The sequence below is a fragment of the Lepisosteus platostomus genome, chromosome 8 (assembly GCF_059453375.1).
Source record: "Lepisosteus platostomus isolate fLepPlt1 chromosome 8, fLepPlt1.hap1, whole genome shotgun sequence".
Taxonomy (NCBI): Eukaryota; Metazoa; Chordata; class Actinopteri; order Semionotiformes; family Lepisosteidae; genus Lepisosteus; species Lepisosteus platostomus.
The window spans coordinates 11,569,165-11,594,842 of NC_142618.1; the positions used below are offsets into that span (position 1 = coordinate 11,569,165).

General features: G+C 35.9%; 1 protein-coding gene and 1 long non-coding RNA gene across 3 annotated transcripts in view; one reads left to right on the top strand and one right to left on the bottom strand.

Moving 5' to 3' along the window:
* The window catches only part of LOC148655667 (uncharacterized), a 340,056-nt gene that overhangs the window by 64,478 nt on the left and 249,900 nt on the right, over positions 1 to 25,678 (top strand). The gene's annotated exons all lie outside the window — the stretch shown is intronic.
* The window catches only part of rgs20 (regulator of G protein signaling 20), a 29,677-nt gene continuing 12,357 nt past the window's right edge, over positions 8,359 to 25,678 (bottom strand). The window contains exons 2-5 of one of the 2 annotated variants that reach the window (XM_088642447.1): positions 20,362 to 20,510; positions 15,251 to 15,328; positions 13,787 to 14,021; positions 8,359 to 11,326 (exon numbers count right to left, since the gene is read on the bottom strand). In XM_088642447.1, the coding sequence (XP_088498573.1) occupies positions 11,138 to 11,326; positions 13,787 to 14,021; positions 15,251 to 15,328; positions 20,362 to 20,510 (651 nt within the window). In that variant the 3' untranslated portion in view covers positions 8,359 to 11,137. Of the gene's footprint in view, positions 11,327 to 13,786; positions 14,022 to 15,250; positions 15,341 to 20,361; positions 20,511 to 25,678 lie in introns of both variants that reach the window. The other variant, XM_088642446.1, reaches the window with a different exon arrangement.

Here is a 25,678-nt window from a genome sequence, read left to right on the forward strand (position 1 = left end):
TAGTGTTTCAGAATGTGTTAGAATTGGCAGAAAACTGAAGCATTGCTAAAAAAAATCTAGCCTCAATTAGCCATTTTGTAAAATGGCTAGAAAATGCCACTGTAATTTCTTAAGGCTGAAACGGGTCTAAAAGATGCTTGTTTCTGAATATTAGAACAGTATAATTTAACCCTAGCAGCAGTGTAAACCACTTTCACGGTTCAAGAAAAACAAATCCCATGGGGATTTAGTAATTTTAGACATATGCAAAGTAATCTGTATTCACTTTGTTGTGCTACTTAATAATAATAATAAGGGGGAGATATTCATTTTTGAGGAAAAGACCCATGTGCAGAGGGATCTGTTTCCCTTTTACTAAAAATCATTAGACGCGGGCTCATGTGTATGCTTGGGGTATTAGTATGTATGCTGGAGGCTGCTGACCAGGAGAGAAATTTAAATGAGATTTTATTGTTTAGAAGTGTTTGAATTTTAATCTTATGCATTATTAATCTTGTATAGTGGGAACATGAACTAACAATTAGGCTGGAAATGCACTCTGCTTTGTGATCTTCGCAGGTGCATCCACTTAAGTGTTCAACAATACAAGGTCACCCATTCATTAGCCATGGTCACAAATGTTGCCCACTGTATGAAGTGGTGCACTATCAGGGCCCTGACAGAAATCTCTTCCTTGATGCGTTTGAATGGGTTAATGTTTTGGTAAAAATAATGCCTGTTTCAGTCATTGTGATTAACAAGAGTCCTTTGCCTTTTTACTGAACAGGAAAGAGTTCTATTTGTCTTTAAGATTTTATAAACTTTCCCCATACATTTGCTGTTGTGAATGTTTAATTACATGGTATTTTTAACTTATATTAATTTTACGTAGGTTTCGTTTGTTGTTTATGGAGTGATGCCTGCAGTTTCTTGAAGGCTCCCAGGGGGATCATCTCCTAGAACAAAGCTTGCCAGCTCTTGTTTTGAAGCAAATGAATTCTTGGTCTGGCTTTGTGCGTGCAATGTTTTGTACCAACCCAGGTAATGAGAACCAATACTAGTTTATGAAATAAGGCTAATTAACTTAATCTCACCTGACAAGCTACAGTGCCGTGAAAAAGTATCCACCCCCTTTCAGGATCTCTGGATGTTTGCACGATTTTGCTGCTGAATGTTATCAGAGATTTTATTCATAAACAAGGTCACCCTACATCCAATATGCCTGTGTGGAAAAGTTAACTCCCTCTACTTCAATTCAATTAAAGGGGTGACTAGGGGCAGCTGTGCAAATACTAAACAATCAAGGCTGATTTGGGCCAGCTTTAATCTATAAGAAACTCACAAACTTTGTTACTCATCACAGTGACATTCTCACCACACACAATCTAAGACTAAGACATGTTCTGATAGATGACAATTTACCTTAAATGAAGATTGCCAGTAGGATAAGCAGGAGATAACTTATACAACTGCATTGTGAATGGTTCAGGTGGGTAGCTGCGTCAGGATGCATAGGCTGCAAAGGAACAAGTAATAGGTTTATTCAATGCTGAAAAGAGAAGTAAGAAAATGTTTCGGCCGTGGAGCCTTCCTCAGGTGGGTCAACCAATGCAGCAATATGTGGTGTAAAATGCAGGCCTGCTTTATTGCGTGTAACAAATCGTGTTCTTTAAAAGAAGTTAAAGTTGAAGTGTGGGTGATAGAGGTGAAAAATCAGATTTCCACAGTGGAAGATGCTGGCTATACCCACAAAAGTCAACCAAATAACTGAGACATCAAGTCAAACATGCAAGATCCATCATGGGCCTACTGGAAAACTCAAGGGGTTGTACACTGCTTGCCAAATTTCTTCAGTCAGTGCTGCTAAAGTGTCTTAATCTTCCCTCAGATAAAATCGTGGACATTCAATGAGCCAACAGATCATTCTGGCCTGCTCCAGACCCCGACAAGCGTTTGTGAGACCCCAGTGCGATTTCTCCATTGCTCTGGCAAAAGAGGATACCTTTGAACTCCACTGAAGAAGAGCAACATTATTCACAACTGTAGCCGTCTCATTCTACCAGGCTCTCTTGGCTGAGGTCATGAGGAAACAACAGGAGTTTTAACAGTGAAGGAAACTTGCTGACTGGAACATGTGTCTCAGAATTTGCCTGCCTGGCCAAGCTTAGTTGCATGCTCAATGGGAACTACATTTATTCACTTGACCTGCATCCGTGAAAGCTGTTTTGGACAATATCGAAGACTAACATTTCACGTCACATTCAAGAAATTGTGTAAAAATATAAATGGAGGTAAGGAATTGGTTCCTAGGCCCTTCTTATATCAACTAATATTTGGACAGAGAATCTGGTAACTCTTAGCTGATCAGTGACTGCTATATCTTTTCTGTCCCTACAATATTACATAGTAATATTGTGGTGTGTTTTGAATACCCAATGCACTGTTTGGGGCCTTGTCTGTTTTCATTTCGTTAATCTTGGTTAGAACCAGACTTCTATACTTCATCTTGAGTTGTGAATATGCAGTGTCCACATCCCTGCTTGTCAGACATCAGTTAAGTTTAATGACCCACATAGAATGTACCTGAATGTGTTTAGCTTTTGTATACTGATCAATGACCACTTCATTGGTTTATTATATGGAATATTAATTGCATAGGGCATGAAATTTTAAAAAAAATGCTGACAAAGATCAGACATTGCTATGCTTCAAGAAACATATTTAACTGAAAATGAGCATCTAAATCTAAATCTCAAAGCAGATTGGGTAGGGCACATCTATTTTTCACCTTTTAATTAATGTAAAAAGGGCACAGCTATCCTCATAAGCAAACCAGGTCCATTTATTTTAGAGCAGCAAGTCAATATCATGGAAGGTTTGTTTTCATATCAGGTTCAATATTTGGACAGCATGTCACTATTCTTAATGTTTACAATTCCAATAAACTGAAGGCTGATATGCTGCTTTTGATTAACATGCATTGCAAAGATTTGGGTTTTCTAGCAGGTGATTTCAACAGTATTGTAGGTTATAATCTAGATAAATCCTCCCCTGTCCTTGTTCTCAACTTCTGATCAGCATTCACCCTCACTAAGATGTGCGGGAACACTGATCTTGTGGACACAAGGAGAAACCTGAATTCTTTAGTTAAGGACTATGCTTTTTTACTTCAATCCTCTGCCCTTTTACTCAAGACTCAACAAAATTATTATATCTAATACTCATAATGTACTTTCCGGTAGGCTCACAATTTTCACATTTTTGCTCCTTATATTGAAACTTACATGAGTTAACTATTTTCAGACTTACATGAGTTAACTACTTTCAAACTTGCAACCTTGTAACTTTCCAACTGTTTAGGCTTACAGTAGATGGAAACTAGTGTTTAGTATGTCCATAGTGTTTAGTATGTCCTCTGATCCATTGCATATTCTGCCTATATCAGCTCTTGCCTTCAATGTAGATTTAACAAAATGAGGAATTCTTTCATCCCATATTGAGTCAAATTACTCTATCAATAATTGAGTTCACAATAAAGAAGCAATGGTTTATGCGCAAACGCCATTGGTGGATTATGTTCAAGACTGAAGAGGTTATGGTGATTATATGGGTTTGGTGTGAGTATAGCTCAAGCAAGTTTTGGTACTGGTGTGTATTTGTGTGCATTCCTGCAGGAGTGGTGTTACTGTATATTCACTTTGAACAGTGAATATAACGTAATGTAATGTTCACTTTTACTGTTTGTATGTTTCTTCAAAGATGCTTTGATGGAAGACAAGAAACTGTTGTTGGAAATTGAATAATTAAAATAAATAATTAGATCCGAATATCAAAAATAACCTTAGTGCTAGATCTTATTTGAGGCACGTAAGTTTTTTATTCTCTGGCACAGCTCTGGTGAAAGAGTAATACATCAGAGGCAAACTAGGACAAACAAATATATAATTCATACTACTTTCTACAGACCAGAAAATCCAGAATGCTAACCTTGTAACCTGAAACACTATCCAACACCTAGCCAAGAAGAGAAATACTTTGCATCCTAAATAAAGTTCAAGTTCAAAGATTATTTGCCATTTGTAACAAGTGCATTGGAATTCTTAATTGTGCTTGTTCTCTCAGTGTACAGACAGGTGAAGACTGAAGCAGGTGAAGCAATAAATAAAAGTAGGCGAGTAGTGTATCTTCTAGTAAACAGTGCAATACAACATATATATTTTACAATATACAATAATAAACAAAAAAAACATGCAGTATGCAACTTAACAGTCAGTGGTAGTGGCTAGCAGTGCCAGAAGTATATAACTCAGCACTAAATGCCCCTCCCTGTAACAAGGATACTAAAACATGAATAGGTATCTATCTCTGTATGCTAAAGATACATCACCAAATTAGGAGAGAATATTTTAAGCCTGAGGATTCCACAATAAAAGAAATCAGCATTTCTTTAAAAAACAGGGACAGAAAGCTCTCTAAAATGAAGTTCCAATTACCTAGCCAGAATCTGATCAGTAGAAGGTCCTGGCACAAACCTAGAACAAGAGAAGTTTCTTCAATCTGCCTCTCTCTTTTTGTCTTCCTTTTCTCCTGTGTCTTCTTCCTTCCTACCTAAGTCTCTTTTTATGGACTGATGAAGACTCTAATGATTTACTCTACCAACTTGAGTAAACCAGAATATTCCCTTTGATCCTCCTTGTTTACAGGCTTACCTGTAGCTACACAAACACTTAGGTTTCCACCCATTGTTTTCAGAGTCTGTGAAATGCAAACATTTTTCTTAGATGTGGAATTTCAAGATGTGAAATGCAAATGACCCACCACTTTAACACATAGAAATATGTTGATTGCATAACTATCCCCACATGCTGTGTCAAATCTGAATTAAATCCTAAATTACTTCCTGTGTACAAAATTACTAAGGAAAGTTATACAATTATTTGAATGACCTATGTGCACAAAAAAAGTAATTCTCATTATTTCAGAATAAATGCACCTCTGTAAAATCCTACAGTCAAGCAGTACATTTCAAACATCAGTTAAAATATAAAAAGCAAGGAGCTTTCAAAACAAATCAAGCATAAAAACTGTAATCAGGGGAAGGTATGAATAATTGAAGAGGAACACTGAATGTCATTTTAAGTACTGACGTTGATCAATGGGTATATCAAACTACCCAGATACTGCCTAGTCTTTCCAAACTACGTTGCCAGAAATGGAGGAAACTGGTTAGATTCCACTGTGAGAGAGTTCAATGGCTAAGATGGGAGAAAATGTTAATGAGTCAACAAAGTCATACCAGTCACTCACAAGGTAACCTTTATGTACTGAACAAAAACATATCAAATCCAACATGGAGTTTGGAACAAACATTTAAGAGACACAGCCAGAATGTGGCAAATGTTTTTGTGGTCAGTGAATATCAAAATTAAAACTTTTTATTTAATGTGGAATGTGTTATATTAGCGCAAACCCAGTCCAAGGTATCATCCTGTTAATACCTTTCTTACTGTCAAGAATAGTGGTGGCAGCATTATGTTTTGGGGCCATGTCATCGACGGCGATTGGGAAGCTTCAATATTGAAGGGGAAATGGAACAATGTACAACCAAATCTTAAAGGGAAAGCTGCTTCAGTCTTCCAAAGAAACCTTTAATAGGACAAATGTTCAACTTTCTACAAGACAATGACCCAAAACAAAGGAACAAAGCTTCACTGAACCTAATTAACAGGAAGAAATCTATATAAATATATAAAATCTGTGGACAGACTTGAAAATTGTTATTCACCAATGATCCAAAAACCAACTGACAGAGCTTTAGCATATTTGCAAAGAAGAGTGAGTTAACCTTATAGCCTGTAATTTCTAACTAAGCTGCTCCACCAAATATTCATACAGGGCGTGAATAATTGTGCAATCAATGCATTTTAGTGTTTCTTTCACCCATAAAAGTGTTCAATTCATCTGTATTTGTAATTTAAGCAAATGGGATATATTTGGAAGGGGGTAAATATTTTTTCAAGGCATTATGTATAAAAACTGTACATACTACAGTTTGCTCCATGAAGTTACCTGTAAAATGGCAGGTGTCCTGTAGAAAATTCTGATTACCCTTTGATTACAGGTTTTCGGATGGCTAAAGCTTAAGCACATTGTCTTCAGGAAAACTGTAATTTGCACGGTACTTATATTTAGTATCAGCCATTAAAAAATATCCATATGAAAGCTTCCTGTGTGTTACACATGTTTTCAAAATGGCTAAAATAAGCAAATAACTTATTTCTGGAAAGTCACATTCTGTCACATGGACCATGATAATTTTAAGATTATCTTAAGAATACCCTCATTGATTCTGTTGTTTTCTTGATGCACTTAACCCTTTACTTATCAAGCAATGGCATGTAGTGCTTATTTACTGTACCACAACATTGTTTGGCTTTTCCCAAGAATTAAAGTATTATAAACTGTTAACTTCTCATGAAAACATCACATAGGTTACAAATGAGACATGCCATTTGGCCCATCTAGCCTGTTTGGTAGTTAATAGATAATTGATCCAGGCATATCTTACAGCCGTTTCTTGAAAGAAGCTTTAACAACAAAGCTAAGTAGCACGATAAATATTCCCACAACCCTTCGGGAAGAGAAGTGCCTCCCGTTCTCGGTTTTATGCACTTCCATGTAGTTTCAATTTGTCTCTTCTGGTTCATATTTCAATGTTCACTCTCAACTATTTACAGAGCAGCAATAACTTTTATGATATGCTACATAAAATTGTACACAATATTCCCCCCAATTTCTAGAAGATGATTTAAATGACATGTCAACAAAAACACCTAACTCTAAGCAGCTTCTTCTAGCTCAGCTTCTCCCATTTTGTATTTATAATTTATGTTTTATGATCTACTGTACATCTGAAATCCTGAACACTTGTCTACATTAGGCATCTTCTGCCAAGTGTTTGCCCTGACCTGAATTTTAAGACTGTGAATTTCATGTGCTGCTTCCACAGCGATTGCTAATCCTCCTAATTTGGTATTAGCTGACAATTTGACTAGTTAACCAACTATAATGGAATCTAAATCATTCATATAACTTAAGGAGAGCAGTGGCCCTAGTACAGATCCTGGTGATACTCTGCTAATTGTATCACACCAATTTAAGTTCTCACCCTTTATTTGAACTCCTTGACCAGATATAATACAGATACTGATAGATATACCATACTCAGTATAATATATTTTTAATGATTGGTGTAGGTTGTTGAATACAAAAAAACCCCATCGAATCTATACTGTGTGTTACAACAAGTGGGTATAATATAATTGGTTTCAGCATTTTGTTCAGGCCTTGTATTGATGTTGCAGTTTGTTAGTCTCAACATAGCACATACACACATACAGCAGCAACCTTTCTGTATTTTATTTTTTAGTGGTTTATTTAAGGGATGATGAGATGTTTTCAATATACAAAAAAAGGAACAAGAATTCCTACTAGAATATTTTCACTGAACATTAGTAAATCACTACCTTTGGGATTTTGAAGAACTGATGAAAGATGAAGTGGTGCATTTTGAATGGCTACATCTGTAACTACAACCCTTATAATTTGCAAATGTCTGAGACTACCTTACCCTCCCCGCACAAGAGTGAATCCCCCTAACTAATGAAAATAACAATCTCCAAATTATTCCTCACTGGAAGTACAGTATAAGCCATCACTCACCCATCAATCTCATAAAATTAAATTTATATTGACAAAAACACAGAAGTTATTTCTAAGGAAAGTAATAGAAGATTTAGTGGACACTTGATTGGACACAAAAACTCTTAGAATGGCAATCAAAAGAAATAAAAATTGTAATATTTCAAAAGCTCAAGTACAAATTCAAGTCATAAGTCTCTCTGACACATTTTTCCTCCACTGTCCTTATTAACAGACGGTAAGCAGATTGACAATCTGCATGAGTGTTTTGTCTACTCTCCAGCCAGGATTTACAGTTTAATGAGGGAATGAGATGCTCCGATAGGAATCCCCTTGTGAAGCAATGCTGGTGACAAGATGTGAATTAATGACAACTGCAAGGAAATCTAGGACACCTTTGTGTTTCAAAATATGGACAAAATACCTGCCATACCTTGCCTGCTGATCACCAAATATTGTTAGTTTTATCTAGCTATGTGCTTTTCATTTCATTTTGATTTTCATTTCATACTTCCTCACCCACTATCCAAAACAACATGCCTAAGGTGTGATGTATCGTGTAATACTGTATTTAGCGATAGTATTTGAAATATTTTACTCAGTTGTATGAAGTTGACATTTTCTGCTTTGTGCAACCCACGATGAAGCAGAAGGCATTAAACAGGGCACCAATAAAACTCGATAAAATTCTTGTGCTTTATTATAGTTCAAAAGAATTCAAATGCCCACAATTTTTCCACTGTTTTCTTCAGTAAATTAAAACCCAAGACTATTTAAACCATATTATAAACATTCACAAGTTGTTAATTAAAAATGCCTTTTTTAAGCAAACTGTGATATAAAAAAACAAATTTTACAACAACAAAATAAATAATAGGCAGTATTATTCCAAACCATTGGCGTAGATAATTTGAGGTTGATCTATATTATTTTTCCATCAGCTCAAATTGAATGGATATTCGGTGTAAAAGAAGTACTATATACTCCAAGACAAGTGGAAGTACTACTGCTAACTGGCAGAGTGTAGGCTAAGACAAATTTGTCATTTGTAAATGTGACTAGAGGTTTAAATGAAGATTTCCCATGCCATAAATGTCACAAACTAAATCTCAAAGCACTTCCCCAATTGTAGCTCTTGTCTTTGAGTACATAAATAATTCTATCAAAAAGTAACTTGGCAACTCCAAAGTTTTCGTTTGAAACATTTAATAAGAAAGTGAAGGCAGAATAAGATAATATATATATATAAAAACTTCTGTACTTACTGCAATATTATAATTTCACTTCAGTGTTACTCTCGCTATACATGTAAGAGTGTATTTGTATATAAAATGCCAGGATAAAAAACAACAGTATAAGAATCAGTAGGAAGTTACACACTGTACATTATTTTGGGTCATTCAGAGCTACAGGGAAGGACACAAAAATAAGAAGTTTCAAAAGATTAAAATTTCACAGGCAAATTGTCATAACAATGTATTTCCATAGATCCATACCAACATTCTATAGAACTACATACATGTGCTTTTATTACAGACAAATCTATGTTATTGAATGTCTTTCAATAAGTTATATATTATTTTAATATGGTATTTAAACATTACTCATTTATGTTGAATATATTCAGTAAAAAGAACTTCAGATATGATCATTATTCACTCATCCATTTTTAGTTCACTTGTCCTGGTGAGTGTTGAGATGTATTATTATTATTATTATCATCATCATTATTGTAGTTTACAATAACACAATAGTAACATTCCAGTAAACCATATTTTTTCCACAGCTGTACAAGAATGCAGTTTTTGCAAATAGTTTCAGTTGAGGATTACTTTAACATAGCAATGGTTTATGAAAATCTTCTCATATTTTTTAAGAAGTTATGGAAAGCTTTATGAGTTCTAATTCCACTCAGAAAACACGAAGATACTCCACGAAATAAATGTAATCACAGTGATAATTTTTACTGAGACAGACTCAAATACATATATTTCTTGCACTAAAAAACACTGTGATGAGCCCTGTGCTTTGCATTTGCAGTGCTCGTCCCTGTTTACAAAATTAGGAGTAAATGTAGTGCGCTAAACCAATAATTTGGTATAATTTGTATTATTTTGTCACATATTAAAGCAGTTTTCTTAAGTGATTAACGCATAAATTGAATGTATGCAATATATTTTGCAGATTTACTTTCAAATGTTACCTGCATGGCACAGTGCTTTGTTCAGCTGAGAAGTAAAATAATGTTGTAAAAAGACTGGCTTCATAATGTTCCCTTTTTTTTATATCTTAATCCATTTTGCTATTTTCATTTGCTATTCAAGCCCCTGTTGTCAAACATTGGATGACAGTAGAAACACATTCTGAGAAAACACAAGCAAAAGTCTTATCTCATGTACAGTATGTGTAGATCTCTTAGTTTCTGATGGAAGACCAGAAGGTCAGATTGATCTGAACTTCTTCTGATCTGAGGTTCCTGCTGCTTTAACTGTGGACATGTCTAACTAGTATTGAGAGTATACTTTTTTCTTCTGATATCACTCCTATAAATCAGACTTATCTTTTATGTACTGTATGAACTGTGTAGCAAATTATCTTCTGAACATTCAAAGAACTCATTACAAAAATTCTACTTTCACTGACTTCTCTTTTAATTTAACATAACATAAAGTTGTCTTTACATTGGTATCCAGATATTAAAAGATAATATAATTTCATTCAGTTTTCATTCATTCAGATCTAAGTTATATTGATCTTTCTAGCTCCTAAAATATCACGTAACCCTTAATTACCCTGTGATAAGCTTATTTGTATGTGCACTCTTATGACAAACCTAAAACAATTACAGTTTTTGAACACAAACTTCACTTTTTTTTTAAAGTTTAAAATTTGAAGTTGCCCGGCTATTTTTGGTGAGTACTGTGTATCTTTGTGCATGTTTGTGAAATGTGTGTATTAAAAAGTAGGTAAAGCAAAAGTGAGAAAAAAGAAAAACTGGCTAACAGCATTGTCCCCGTTAAAAACAAATATCTGGCAAATTACTTCAATAAGTGTTTCTTGCGTTTTAAAAAATTATTTGCTTTTTCATGGTATGCCCTTTTCTACATACACTTTGTAAAAAAAACTACACTAATCATTTTTGCCCCACCAGAATCACCTTTACCAAAATAGCCTTCTGCTATAATAATAATAATAATAATAATAATAATAATAATAATAATAATAATAATAATAATAATAATAATAATGTCATCATTAATATCCTTTGGAGTGTTTTGTTGATCTGAAGCTTGTGGTGTTGAGCCCTCAGGAGATTTGAGACCTTAAAATCCATAGTAAAAGAAGCCTGAGTATTACTTTCAGGTGCAGATCCCTTAGCTGTAAAATCCCTGTAAAGAGCTGATTGGCCCTCTGACATATTCTAACAAAAACAAATTATGAAAGGGAAAACCAGTTCCTATGATTCTGTGGGTGGTTCTGTAAGGGTCTGGAGCAGACTCTTGTAGACTGACGAGTTCATAAATCGAGGGTAAGAGTCTCTGTGCATTAAGGTGTAAATCTGAAGCTGTGCATCATCAAACGTATGGGATGTTGGTTCAAGCATGTTTCTGTTTATCACTTCACGAACTCTGGAGTCCAGACTCACCTATAAAAAAAAAAAGACAAAACATTTGTGAGAAAGGAAAGTATTAAAAAGTTGAACAGGTAAAGTTAGAAGTGTATTCATTAGACGCAGCCCTTTGCTGAAGAAAAATATTCCCTCAAAGATCCTATGACATAGAGAAATTGAGCACTACTAATTTATAATTACCACCATTAAGCTATGAGTGAATTTATTATGTAGGATATACACATTTGAATGGAAAATGAACTGGTATGTGATCCACTGATCTTTTTATAAAAGCTTTGTTTTAATTTCTATTCCATCACACGGTTACCCTCTTCAATGCCTTTATCAATTCATAAATACCGAGCTGGAGATATACAATACACATAATAATCATTCAACATGTCTTTTATATTAATATGTGATTTTTTTAATTGATCAGAACATTAACATATTACAAAAAAAGGATGTCTTCCAAAAAATGCCAATGTTTTTAATCAATAAATGCAGTTGCTTAATGTTACTCTACATTTAAAAGATAAAAGTGGTTTAAGCGTACTGAATATGTGGCTTTAAGTATGTTAAATTTCTTAAAGCTTTAACTAACAAAGCAACAATACTAAAACACAGTCAAAGATGTATTATGGCTAGCTACCTGTATATCCTACATGTCATTTACTGTGGCAAATTCAGAACAGCCTGTAAGAGATCAGGGCTCAGACATCAAAAATCAATCAATGATCACAAAACTGCCTTTTATTATCTATGTGTATTTTCAAATTAATTTACAACTGCTAGATAATACAATCTGATCCCTTTCTAGTCAAAGTGCTTAAGTGGACAATACACTTTATGGTTTAGATAGAAAGATAAGATAGAGATATAGTAAACTTTCTGTTTAGATACAGTGAACAGTCCCAATGAGGGAGAGAAAGGAAAGAATGATTAGATTAATTTACTGGTAAATATAAACATTTTCTTTTATAACACTGAAACATTCACAGTAACTATAATTGAGATTTATTAGAAAATGTGTTATAATATATAATTATCCAATAAATAAAACTTTATATACTATTATCTAGCAGTTGTAAATTAATTTGAAACAAGCCAGCACTGTTAATACAATATGATTGTATTGCAATTTTTATTTTTTTTAATATATGACTTTTTTGTGTGTTTACTCCTCAGCTTCACTCAATCATCTAAGCCAGCAGCTATATCACCCTGCAACTCACAACTAGCAGCCCACTGAAGCTAAGCATGTGTGACCTGGTCAGTACCTGGATGGGAGACCTCCTGGGAAAAACTAAGGTTGCTGCCAGAAGTGGTGTTAGTGGGGCCAGCAGGGGGCTGCGGTCTATGTGGGTCCTAATGCCCCAGTATAGTGACGGGGACACTATACTGTAAATAGGCGCCGTCCTTCGGATGAGACGTAAAACCTCTTAATGTGGTCTCTGTGGTCATTAAAAATCCCAGGGTTTCTCATAAAGAGTAGGGGTGTAACCCCATTGGCCCTTATCAATCATGGCCTCCTAATAATCCCCGTCTATGAATTGGCTTCATTACTCTGCTCTCCTCCAGAATGCTGTGTGGTGAGCGTTCTGGTGCACTATGGCTGCCGTTGCATCATCCAGGTGGGGCCGCACATTGGTGGTGGAGGGGAGTCCCCATTACCTGTAAAGCGCTTTGAGTGGAGTGTCCGGAAAAGTGCTAATTATTATTATCTATAAAAAGTCATATAGTGAATGAATAAAACTGTGATTGTGCATACTTTTAGATTGTGCATTCATTCATTTTAGAAAATTATTGAAAAAAAAAACAGATTTGTGTGAATGGTGTAATAAAACCATAACTCACAGTCATAAAACCAGAAAAAACATTTACTGTACATGTGGTCAAATGTAAACCTAATGCATAGTTAATTGCACTTACTGTATATACTGTATCATATTGCTGGCCTTTTGATTCCATCTTGACATATCACAGAAATAACAACACTGGCTGTTGTGTATTACTCTGGTGAGAATCATGTTACTTTTGGTCCATTTCAAGCATCAAATATGCTGTGTTCATGCTCAATTGCGACAAACCCCTGACAGAGAAGACTTTTAATGGTTGATCAGTTCTTTGACCTCACCTAATGTTTGGAACTATAAATGAGAGCAAAGATGTTTGGAACCAGCTATATACATAAACAAACAAAAGAACTATTTACACCGGAGCTGACTTCATTGAATATTTCCTGAACTATTTTTAGAAATATCACATACAATTATGCTATAGTAATACATGATCATTAATATTTAAAATAAAAAAAATGTACAAAACAAATTGGACTAATAATTCTGAAATTAACAGGTACTTTTACTTAATATTCATGACACTGATTTCACAATTTAATGTACAATCACGTCTCTAAAATGTACACGTGCAGGTTTCTTATTCATTACAGCATGCTTTGCAATAGTCTGTTACAAGTAACTTGAGAACACCTACCTCTTTAGGTGAAAGAATTGAAATGTAGTCCTCGTATATTAGCCTAGCCTTTTCTTCTACGACACTTTTGTTGGTTTCATTTTTTAGGTCTTCACAGGCTAGCCAAAACAACATGTTCTCCTCGCTGAACTCCGTCCGTAAGAACTCACGAAACGCATTCCGTCCCCCAGCACTCCTCATGAGTTTGTCAAATGACTGGCCCCATGTACACACCTCTTCCAAAGTTGGGTTTGGGCTTCATTTCAAGGAAAGGGAGGACAAGACATTTTGATAAATGGTGAAAGTCTGTTTTTTTCATTTTGGAAACGCACTGAAAAAATCCTAATTTAAAACACCAGCCCATGAATGTGGTTGACCATTTTATTTCATTGATAATATTTTATGCCGTGCTTTCTAGTTGCAAAGGACCTGCATAATTTGACAAATATTAATTTCCGATTTCTCATTAACAGTAACTGTACTGCACTACAAATTGTTAGAAACCTTTAGAGCCCACTTATCTTTGCTTATTCACTGTTCTTTTTTCCTGGGGAAGGGAAATAAATGGAGACTCACAGGGGATTCACAGGTGAACTAGAATTACCTGATACACCTGAGTCAGAAACCTCAAGCTGACAGAAAGAAACCAGTCTGAGAAATAATTAAGACAACAGCACAGTTTGTAATTAGTTATACTGTGATGTGTTGATTACCTAATCATTAACAACATGATATTGTAGATTGACATTTGGCAATGGTAAGGTCGCCCATGTTCCCTCTAAAGTAACTGCATAACATGTTAAAAGTGCACCAGAGCATTTTAGAATCATTAAAGCAGACACAGCATGAACCCAAATACATTTTAAGTAAGTCTGTATTGTATAAGTAATTAATATTTTAATTATTATTTACCTTATTGTACCTGTTGCATATACTTAATATAACAACAACAGTAACAATAATTTAAAAAAAAGATTTTTTAACAGCAGCAGATTCAGTGTTTGAAAACATCCAAAATCTTGGAGATGGGTTTTAATAAATTTGTACACAGTAACACTGTATCTAGTAACACTAGTAGCAAACAATGTTCTATTGTAATGACACACTTACTGTAGGTTCTTTCAATTTCCACTATATTAAGACATAAGATCCTACTATATTCCAGAATTTTGGAAAACTGCTCTTTAAATACAGTGACTAATTAAAAAGGCAAATAATGAACTAATCAACACGTGCATTTAAAGAACCTTTCAAATTCAGCTTAAATTCTAATTTAACCTGTGTGAAGCACACCGTGCATTACAGATGACAGATTGCAAGGCCATGCAGAAGTTTTACATTTAAAATAAAATCACAATTCTGTCAAAATAAGGTTATAACATAGCTACAACGCAGTGCTGTCTTTCAACATTTCCAAAAGAAGTACATTTCTAGTAGAAAATAAAACTTCCCATCAAACGCTACTGAAAACAGTGGATTCATTACCTTTCTTCACAGTTGGTGGTGCTTTCTGCCTTGACATCACAGGAGGGCCTCCTGCTTCTACCCTCTCCCTCTTCATTCCTAACAGTGAGACTGCAAGGTAGTAAACAAAGCATTTGATCTACATGCAGATAACAAGCAGGAAAATTATCTGCAGTTTAGTTCATTTGAATTCACAACTTTTGAAGGACTTGAGCCCACAGGGCTAAATTTACAGTTAATATGATCTGTGAGAGTAGGGCAATAAGAACTGCTTTATAGTCATCACCTACAGGGAACATATGAAAGGTCTTTTTTTAGTTCAGTCACACTTCTTATTTTGCTACCTCTCCTGCTGTCTGTAGCAAAAAAATTGTTAGCTAAGAGTATACTCAGTCATGGTATTTTTTCAAATATGGAAATCATTAATAGTTTATTTTCCTAAGTTATCAAAGTCATAATTTGTGTTGATATACCCCCAACTTTTCTCTGACTTTGACTTTGTACAAATACAACTTTGAATTATTTTGTAATGGTTATATATTTGTAATTTACATTTCAACTTTAAAAAATTTACAAAATCAAACTACATTGATAATTCTGAAAATAAAAGGCACTTTTGCTCAATATTCATGACACTGATTTCACAGTTTGAACAGTCATGTCTCTAAAGCGTTTTCAATCTGACAAAAGCTTTCTAATTCATTAATTCATTAATTCATTGTTTTGTAACAGTTGGATACAAGTTACTTTTTTCAATTACTAAATGAGTTTATTTTACTAATCTATCAATGTCATCCTTTTGTTTTGTTTGTGGATAGTTTTGTTTTAGCAGAAGAAGAAATTACTCTTTTCACTCTTTAAAATAGTACAATGATACAATGAAGATATTTCCTAGGTGACATCACATTTTATTTCTATAATATGATAAAACTCAAGATAATTCTGCTGAAATGAAGAGTGAACACCATAATCGTCTTACGTCCTTGTTGAACTCTCAGGGATATACATTTATATGCCTTATATTCAAAACACAGGTTATTACACTGATAGATGCTTCCTACAATAATTTACAATTTTAGTTGTTTTGAAATAAGGTCATAGTTTTTCAAACCACACATAACATATAATCTATCAAAAGACTGAATAAAAAAAAAGACAAAACCTCACTTTGTGTAACATAAATATCAGATAATATGATAGAATTTCAATAAAAGGTTTACCATGCAAGCCATGTTTACCCTGCTTTCTTGGAAAAAGAAACATTTGTAAGGCTGCAAAATGAAAAGAAGACAGAAAGTCTTGAAAGTTTAATCAGAACTTTCTCCTTCTCCATAATCCTGAAAGATTTATAAGACACTTTAAACTTCATTGTGTTGTTACATTGTGCTACGATGGTGCTATGGGCAGTGGTGCTGCCTCGCAGTTCTGTGGCCCTGGGTTCAATTTCAGATCTAGGGTGCTATTTGCATGGCGTTTGTACGTGACCCACGTGGTCACATGGATTTTTCTCTTGGTAGGGGTGTCCAAAAGCATTCTGGTAGATTAAAGGGGAATTGCAGTCACAAGGCGGGTTATTAAATTTTGGTAACAAAATAAATTAATTGACAGTGTAGGAAAATTGTAGAAATTCCCAATTAAGTACAAAATCGTTAACTTTGGGAAAATACTGTAACTACAAACCCCTGGTCTCTCCATGGGCTGGAGTTCCCACAAATTGTGATGGGGAGCTGCCCTCCCTGCTCACTAGTCACTGTAATGACTACTGTAATGTGATGTATGAACGAATTAAGCACAGGTTGTGCAGCAGATATTTCACTGCAGAAAATTTCCCAATGTGATGTGCATGCAGGGTTAACAAGTAAGTTTCATTTATTGGTAAAACTGCCTCGAAATCGAAAGCAATATTTCTATAGGATTAAAAGATGTATTCACAAGCCTGCTTGTTTATAATGTAATAGGGTTGCTTCACGTCACTGGAAGTTTTGTTGCCTTTTTCTGAATAGCAGAATATGGCGCAGTGCATAGCTGGAAATGTAGTCTATTTTGTGATATAAATTTGAGGTTACACAAGCTACTGTGTACATTTTACTTTTATTATGGTTTTAAAATGCGCTCATCATTGCTGATTCTTTTTAACCCTGAAATATAAAAATAGCATTGCAGATTCCCTTTAATTGGTTTCTTGGAAAATTGGCCCTGGTGTGAGTGTGTTTGTGTCTGTGCATGTCCTGAGACGGACTGGAATCAAACATCAGCGTCTTAACATCAGCCTCAGCTTGACTGTGTTCACAAACAAGAACAGACTGGTGGAATCTCAAGAGGAATCGTAAGAAGAAAGCTATGTCTATCAGGTAATGTCTAAAATGATAATGATAAGAGTGACAAGTATGTTTGCACGATTATTAATAAGTTAAATTTCATTCAGTTAATAAGCACCTGGGCAATTTGTAGACACAAACCATATACTGTAGTTCATTCCTGTGTCACAAGTTTTTTATCAATTAAAGTCACTGCCATATTATAGAAATTGAAACTCACATATTAATTTCCTTGTTTATGTATGTCACAGTCACCCCCATATTGATAACACATTTGCTATGTTTTATAGAATTGCATATTTAGAAATTATACCTGTTGTACTGCATGTTGGAAAGATTAGTACAAATTCCGAATTTTCACAATTCAGTGTGAAGAGTTTAAGCCATTTTTGCAGCTATGTTTCCGTTCGTAAAATTCTTCTCTTATCCTTACATTGCTCTTTCAAAGAAAAATACTAGCAGTGAGATTTCTTGGTTAATAATTTCAGATAACACAATCTTGCAATACATTTTTTTGTGTTTTTTAAAAGATGTTATAAGATGAAGCAAACACTTGTACCCAATCTGTGAAAAACAGATATCCCTGGTGCATACATCCCAAGTGATGCACATCTTGTAAACACTACCTCTCTAATGGCTTTAGGTTTTTCTTCACCATAATTAAGATGAGCCAAGGTTTCTCACCAGGTGCAAAAGCAGCTTTTCTTCTTTTGAATGTCATTAAAACCTAGTGAGACTTTCAAACCAGTCTGTAGCCAAAACAATTAACATTCAGAGATCTTAATAACTAGTTGTGAAACATTAGTAGGGTTTAATTAAGATTAAAGTTGGGAATGGCATTTTAATCCTAACACAAGCACCACTGCCAGAAAAGAGGAAACCATCTGGGGTTGTTTCCTCTATGCCACAGACTGGTGCTCAGAAGATTCCCAGTGTAGCTCGTTATTTAGCTACACCTAATCCTCCTGGCGTGGGTGCTTATCAGCCTTTGCCGGTTAGAAATTCAACGGGAAAGAGATTAAAAAAACCAATGTTGATCAATCCTAACTCCTGTAACTTGGCTTTTACGCGACGTGCCACATAAAAGTCATGTCAGAAGAAACATTTTCAAAAACCAAGCCCATGAGCCCTCTTGGGCCTTATCAGTGCTTTTCCCAACATTAAGCATCCATGGTAGACTGAAGCCCAGAGCTTCAACTTCTTCGTGAGGTTCATATTTTGAATCCTCCTTCTCACAACACTTCTATTTTTCCGGTTTTTACCATTCAGCCTTTAGAACTCTATAAGGCCATGAACGCAAAATCTGGATTTCTGAACTAGTGTCCCTAGCCAGAAATGTATTTTGCATTTTGCTTCAAAACCCGATGGGGGGGGGACACAGAAATAAAAAAATGTAATCTCATCTGATATTTAAAATGGAAGTTACGAAAAAATGATGTGGAAAACAACTATTATGATTCAGTTTGTGTAGCTAAAAAAAGAGTAGTACACCTAAACAACACATGGCATCCTCACCAAATGAGAAACGTCCCAGAAGGAATTCCTTTGTTGAGACACTTTGCAATTCCAGCTCCACCACTTGGTCAGCTTTTAAGATCACATGGCCTCAGTCATCATTTCTACGCTGATGATACTCAAATATACATCCATACCAAACCTGACACTGATGTGGCTGTCTCTGTTCTATCTAATTGCATCTGTGACATAATAACTTGGATGACTCAAAATTTCCTTCATCTTAACTGTGACAAGACTGAAGTCATGCTTATTGGCAACCCCCATCAACTTCGTAAAGCCAATCCTGTAACCCTATCTGTAGATGGTTCTGTACTTGAACTTCAGACTAAATTGAAAAACCTTGGGGTGATATTCGATTCTGGCTTAACATTTGACCCACATGTGCAGCATTTTGTCAAAACATATTTTTTTCACATATCGCTAGACTACGCCCCATGCTATCACTAACTGTCGCTGAAAAGCTGATCAACACATTTGAGTTCTCTTGAATTGACTACTGTAATGCTCTACTCACTGGGGTATCTAAATCTACTCTGAACAAACTGCAGTATGTCCAAAATTCAGCAGCCAGGATCCTGACCAGGTCTAGTGCAAGTGGTCACATTACTCCTATCCTGGAGTCCTTGCACTGGCTTCCTGTCAAATTCCGTGTGGACTTTAAAATCCTCATGCTCACCTATAAGGCTCTGCATGGCTGGGCACCTCAGTACCTTTCTGAACTATTATCGCCTTACTTCCCACCTTGCAACCTTCACTCTTCTAATTCTGGTCTCCTAACTGTCCCCCAAGCCCGTCTACATTGTATGGGCGACAGGGCCTTCTCCTGCTAAGCCCCCAAGCTCTGGAACTCTCTGCCCAAGGATATCAGAGAGTCACCTTCTCTAAACTCCTTCAAATCCAGACTCAAAACCTTCTTCTTTAGAAGAGCCTTTACTTAACTGGTTCCATTCTTCACCCCCATGCTTTTTCTAGTACCACCATCCACTGTCTCCTCTGTATATTGTAATTGTGTTTCATCTTGTGTATTCTTTTTATTATTTACTGTTGTTCTCATTCTGTAAAGCGCTTTGAGAAGCCACCTTTAAAGGCGCTATATAAAATAAAGTTTACTATTTTTATTATTATACTCTTTTCCTAGAGACTTGCTAGGTGCAAATAATTTAACTTCTTGCCCCAGGTACGCACGATTCAGAGGGATTCCCGGATGTTATGTGCAGGCCCTTCGCACTAAGAGCTGCCAGAAGCAGTTGCTCACAGGAGAAAAAAAGAACGAGCGGATCTGTCTGGACAACATACCAGGAGCAGCTGCAGCAGCAGCACCAGCAGAAGCAGCAGGCATTGGACCCTCGGTTCCCGGCGTCCTGCGGGGCCCGTGCAGCGCTCGGCAGCTCCTGCTGGGCCGACATCTGCCGTTTGCGCATCTCCATCCGCTCCGATCCCATGGGCTGCCGCAGGGGAGAGAAAAAAGCTATGTCTTCAGTGAAGGAAACTGCACCTGAAGGGTGAGTTAGCTATGGATAGGTTACAGGCAAAGCATACAATTCTTAGCTTTCGGGCACTGTATACAATCCCTAGCTTGTGTGTATAATGCCTGGCAGTTACAGGTAAAGTCTGAAATATTGAGATTTTGCTTGTGTCTCTAGAGTATTCTACAGAGTGCCAAGAATGAATTGGGTGCAATGTTAATTTTACAGACACAGGCCAACACTACTGTAACACAAATATGTGGTTTAGTAAGCTAGGAATTAAAAGCATTTGAAATGAAAGACCGGAAGATGAAAAAGTATGAGTGATCATTGAATGATCATTTGAAGGGTAGACAAAACACACCTACTTACAAAAGTCCAAAATGGAAATAACGCAATGATGAGAATCCCCATATTCTGGAAGAACGCGCTTAGGTTTTAAAAACATTTTTTTCTGCAACACGACAAACTTGAAGGACAATTAGATCGGCAAAACTTTGTTAGTAACACAAAAGTATTTTATCCTTTGACACTTAGTTTTGCAAGAGCATTGCACAGCAGAGTAATTCTGATATTGATTTCTGAGTAGAAACAGACTTAAGTCATATTTTTATCACTTATCATCAGAGCTTAAGAAACTTTTTGCACATGGAATAATAGAACTGGAGTACAACTGCCAAAGAATCCATCACTTGTTACTTCACCAACTACAGTGAATATATTAATTTAATCTCTGTGGCCTCTATCAACTTTAGAGACTTTAACTGTAGATCTTTGTTCTACTGAAGGAAGTTGTTGTCAGATGATTTTTTTCATCCTTTTTGCTTGGTCTGTGAGATACAGTAATCCTTGGTATCATCTTGAGGACTAATGAATTTCTGTTTTACAGCACAATTAATCCAAATTTTGTGCACCATACCTGTAATTTTCGTCAGAATGTATTCTATAAATGACATGAAAGTGATATCCACAGTCCTGACACTGATGAGAGTCACTACATTTCTTTAAGCAAAAATACACAGAATTTTTCTGGGCCATTGTTCACACTTCATGGCCCACCATCTGTCCTCACAGTACGATGAAGCTTTAAAGTAAAGCCCTCTCTTTCTTTGTGTCATCATTCTTTGAGAACCCACGTCTAAGCTTTAGAAATAATTCTACTTCTAATTTTGAGATCATGATGCCTGGTTTTGTATTTTATCTTGCTTCTTAACTTTACATCTTCTGATATGCTGCTTGCTCAGATCCTTGTTCTCTTTTGAAATCCAAGTCATGCGAAATATTGTTTAATTGTTGACTATTAGTATAAAATTTAAAACAAACGTCTTAAACAATTCACATTATATATAAAGTCATAAAATATTATATTAAAATACAGGACAGCATTTTTAGAAGCTGTCTTGCATTTGTTCTTGTTAGTTTACTTCCAGTTCTCAATAAATGATCTTCCTGTACTTTGAGGAATACTGTTTCTTCTAGTGCTTACATTTTTTACATACTGCTGTATATTGCAATTAAGTAATTTAGGTGGTATATTTTAATCTTTTTATTCACAGGATCCTCTTGGACCAGACAAACCTTATGATGGGCTGTTACTATTTATTTTAAAATAATAAAATAATTACAGGTCTCATGTCAAAGATCATCCACCCATTGTACAGCATGTTTTTAGAGTCCACAACTGGAAGCCCACTAAAGCTCAGCAGGTGTGAGCCTGGTCAGTACCTGGATGAGAGACCTCCTGGGAAAAACTAAGGTTGCTCCTGGAAGAGGTGTTAGTGGGTCAGTAAGGGGCGCTCAACCTGCAGTCTGTGTGGGTCCTAATGCCCCAGTATAGTGATGGGCTCCATGCTTCAGCTGAGATGTAAAAATGAGATCCTGTCTGTGGTCATTAAAAATCCCAGGGCAATTTTCAAAAAAGCCCTGGCATCCTGGCCAGATTTCCCATTGGTCTTTACCAGTCATGGCCTCCTAATAATCCCCATCTATGAATTGGCTTCATCACTCTGTTCTCCTCCCCACTAATTGCTGATGTGTGATAAGCAGACTGGCGCATTATCCAGGTGGGGCTGCACATTGGTGGTGGTGGAGGGGAGTCCCCTTTACCTGTAAAGCGCTTTGAATGGAGCATCCATGAAAAGAGCTATATAAGTGTAAGGAATTATTATTATTATAAATATGACCTGCAGCATATGCACTTAGAAAGATGACCCCACAACAAGTTTGTTACTCAATAAAAATAAATAGTAAAACTGAAGACAACTGGTCAGAACAAAGTGCACCTGTGTCAGAAAAAAAAAAATTAATATATCATCAAGTATTATGCCCCTGAGTGCAAATTTTAAACCTTTTAAGAGATGCAATAAAAAAAATCTATAATTCCTTAAAGGTGTTAAATCTTTATTGCCAATGTCTTGTTTATAATGGAAACCCAGAACTAAGCCAGTACATAGTATTGATAATTCCAATTATTAATATAATTTCCATTCTATTGGAATTCCAATTACGGTATTGGAACTATTCCAATTGATTGTTCCCACATTTCAATTGATAACGATTATCTTTCATTATTCATTTCATGGTGGTACTGAAGAGACCATAAAGCCGCATTCTGCCAACTGCTGAATTTGAATACATGTTGAATACATGGTTCATGATATTGACCCCATCTTGAGCCAAGGATCCCTCACCACAAACCCAGCTGTGGGGTTAATGCTGGGAAGATGTGCAGGTGTTCATGATAAGAATAGGGGCCGCATGGTGGCATGTATTCTCTCCCTGTGGTCATGTGGGTTTCCTCTGGGTGCTCTGGTTTCTGCCCACCAGTCCACAGACACACTGGAAGCTTAATTAGCTTATGGGAAAACTGGCCCTGGTGTGAGTGTGTGTGTGTCTCTGTTTGTGTTTGCCTGTGCCCCGTGATGGACTGGCGTCCTGTCCAGGGTGTATCCTTCATTGTGCCCATTGCTTGCCTGACTCTCCTGCAACCCCGCACTGGATAAAGCAGCTAGAAATTGGATAGATGGATTATAGTTATATCAATATGAGTTATGGAACAGCCCATTTTATGTTCAGTACCGATTCAGGTATTGGCTCGGGCCACCAGCTCAGGCTCAGACCACCCGTCTATAGGTTCTGCAATGTTTAAGAGCTATACAGTTTTCAGAACCCCAGGCCAGGTTTTCAGGTTGTTTAGAGTGTCTCCTGTGACTACCAATTCTTCTGTTGACCCAAGCATCAGGATGGCCTGAGAGAGAAATGAAAAATGGGTTCTGACCAGTATTAGTCCCATACAATGAACCTTGTTTCTTTGAGGGAGATACAATTAGGTAACATGCCCAAAACAGTCAAGTCAAAGAAGGTCGGACATAACTAGGATCATTCCCAGGGCTCAAAGTGCTTTGTGAAGCTACCTATAAAGGTGCTACATAAAATAAAGTTATTGTAATTAATAAACTCTAAAGCACAATAAAACAACAGCAATATATTACATCATTGATGCACAATAATAACACATAACCACATTTAGGATAGCATTAAGGGATGACATTTTGTCCAAATTATTTTTTTCTCAAACTCATCTCAAAAGTGTTCTTAAAAAATATAAACTGATTCCTAGAGCATGCAGTTTGTGTTTATGTATCTATGTGTGTTTGTAAAAAGGTTGGTAAACTTGGTAGATGAAGTATCTTAAACTGTCACACTACTGTGTATCGTACTCGAATGATATTGAAACAGCATACAAAACTCTTAGTCTTCTCAGAACAATTTCGTTTAATTGGTCACAGTGGTAAACTATTGTAGCATTCAAATGCATTTTTCTTATGTTACATAAAATATCAGCAAATAACATTTACAATAGTTAAGAACGGACAAGCCTCCAACCCAAAATATGCTGTTTTCATTTGCTTCTTGTGGTTTAGCAAACTGCCTGAGCTGGACTTCTAACTGCTTTGATAGTGTTCTTAGGGTCACACAAGTACATTGTAGGTATTTCACATGGTCCAGATTTGCTTGTAGTGGGAAGAGGCAAGAACACATGAATCCCCTCTGACTACAAAGCCCGATCACTGCTGGTGAACACAGGAGACACAGACATTGCAACCTGTACTTGTACCTACAGCAAACCAAATGTATTTCTGGCTATTGTAATCCTCTATCATTCTATATAAAGGCTATATATTAATAAACTGCATGCTTATCCTGTTTTAGAGTGCTCAAATTTGCCTTCTGAGTTAAAATGTTCTCAATATTTAAAAAGTGACTCATTAGATATTTCATTGAGGAAGTGACTGCATTGCTTCTATATATTACTATTTCAATTCAAAATAATTACAGATAAGTACAAGATATTATGAATCAAAGTTAGTACAAAATTATATCCCTTTATGCTTGTATGAACAAGATTCCATCATGAAATATATCAAAGTGATAATCAGATATCTAATCTGATCTAATCTATCTGAGGACAGTAATGTAGCTAATTTCTCGACTTTGCATGCCCATGCAAGTAAGAACTCTAATGTGTTTTAGTTCCTCATTAGCTTGATTTTATGATGATTCCCTTATAGTATTTGAAACTCAGTGCTCTTTGAGCTTGCTATTTACCCGAGACATTATACACTAAATTAAAGTAAATATTAATAAGAATAAAACACTTAAAAAGTGCTCTGTTTCAAAGGAAAATCCTGTATTATTATCTTTTTATGTGTACTTGTAACATAAAGACTCAAAACATCAATCTATTACTACTAACTGAGTCTCAGCGTTTTGGAATGGGTTAACCATCATGTGTTCCTTAAATAAATTGAAATTGTAGACCCTTCCCTAATCAATATTATTTAAGACAAAAAGCAGCATCAGAATTGCAGGTTAGCCAGGGGCCCGGTGGTTATTAATGTAAGTCACACAAGGGAACTGCTGTTTAGTAACAGCTAATTAATCCTTCATTTAAGTAGGGAGAGCAAGAATGCAATGCCTACCACAGAAAACACACAACCATGATGCCGTTCCGTTTGCAAACTGTACAGAAAGGGATTAATGTTCGAACTTGAGCCCAAGCGCAGTGCAAACACAGCTATATGACTGATCGCAGAGGCCTAATAAGAAAATCTACTGCTAAACAATCCATGCTGTTCAAAAGTACA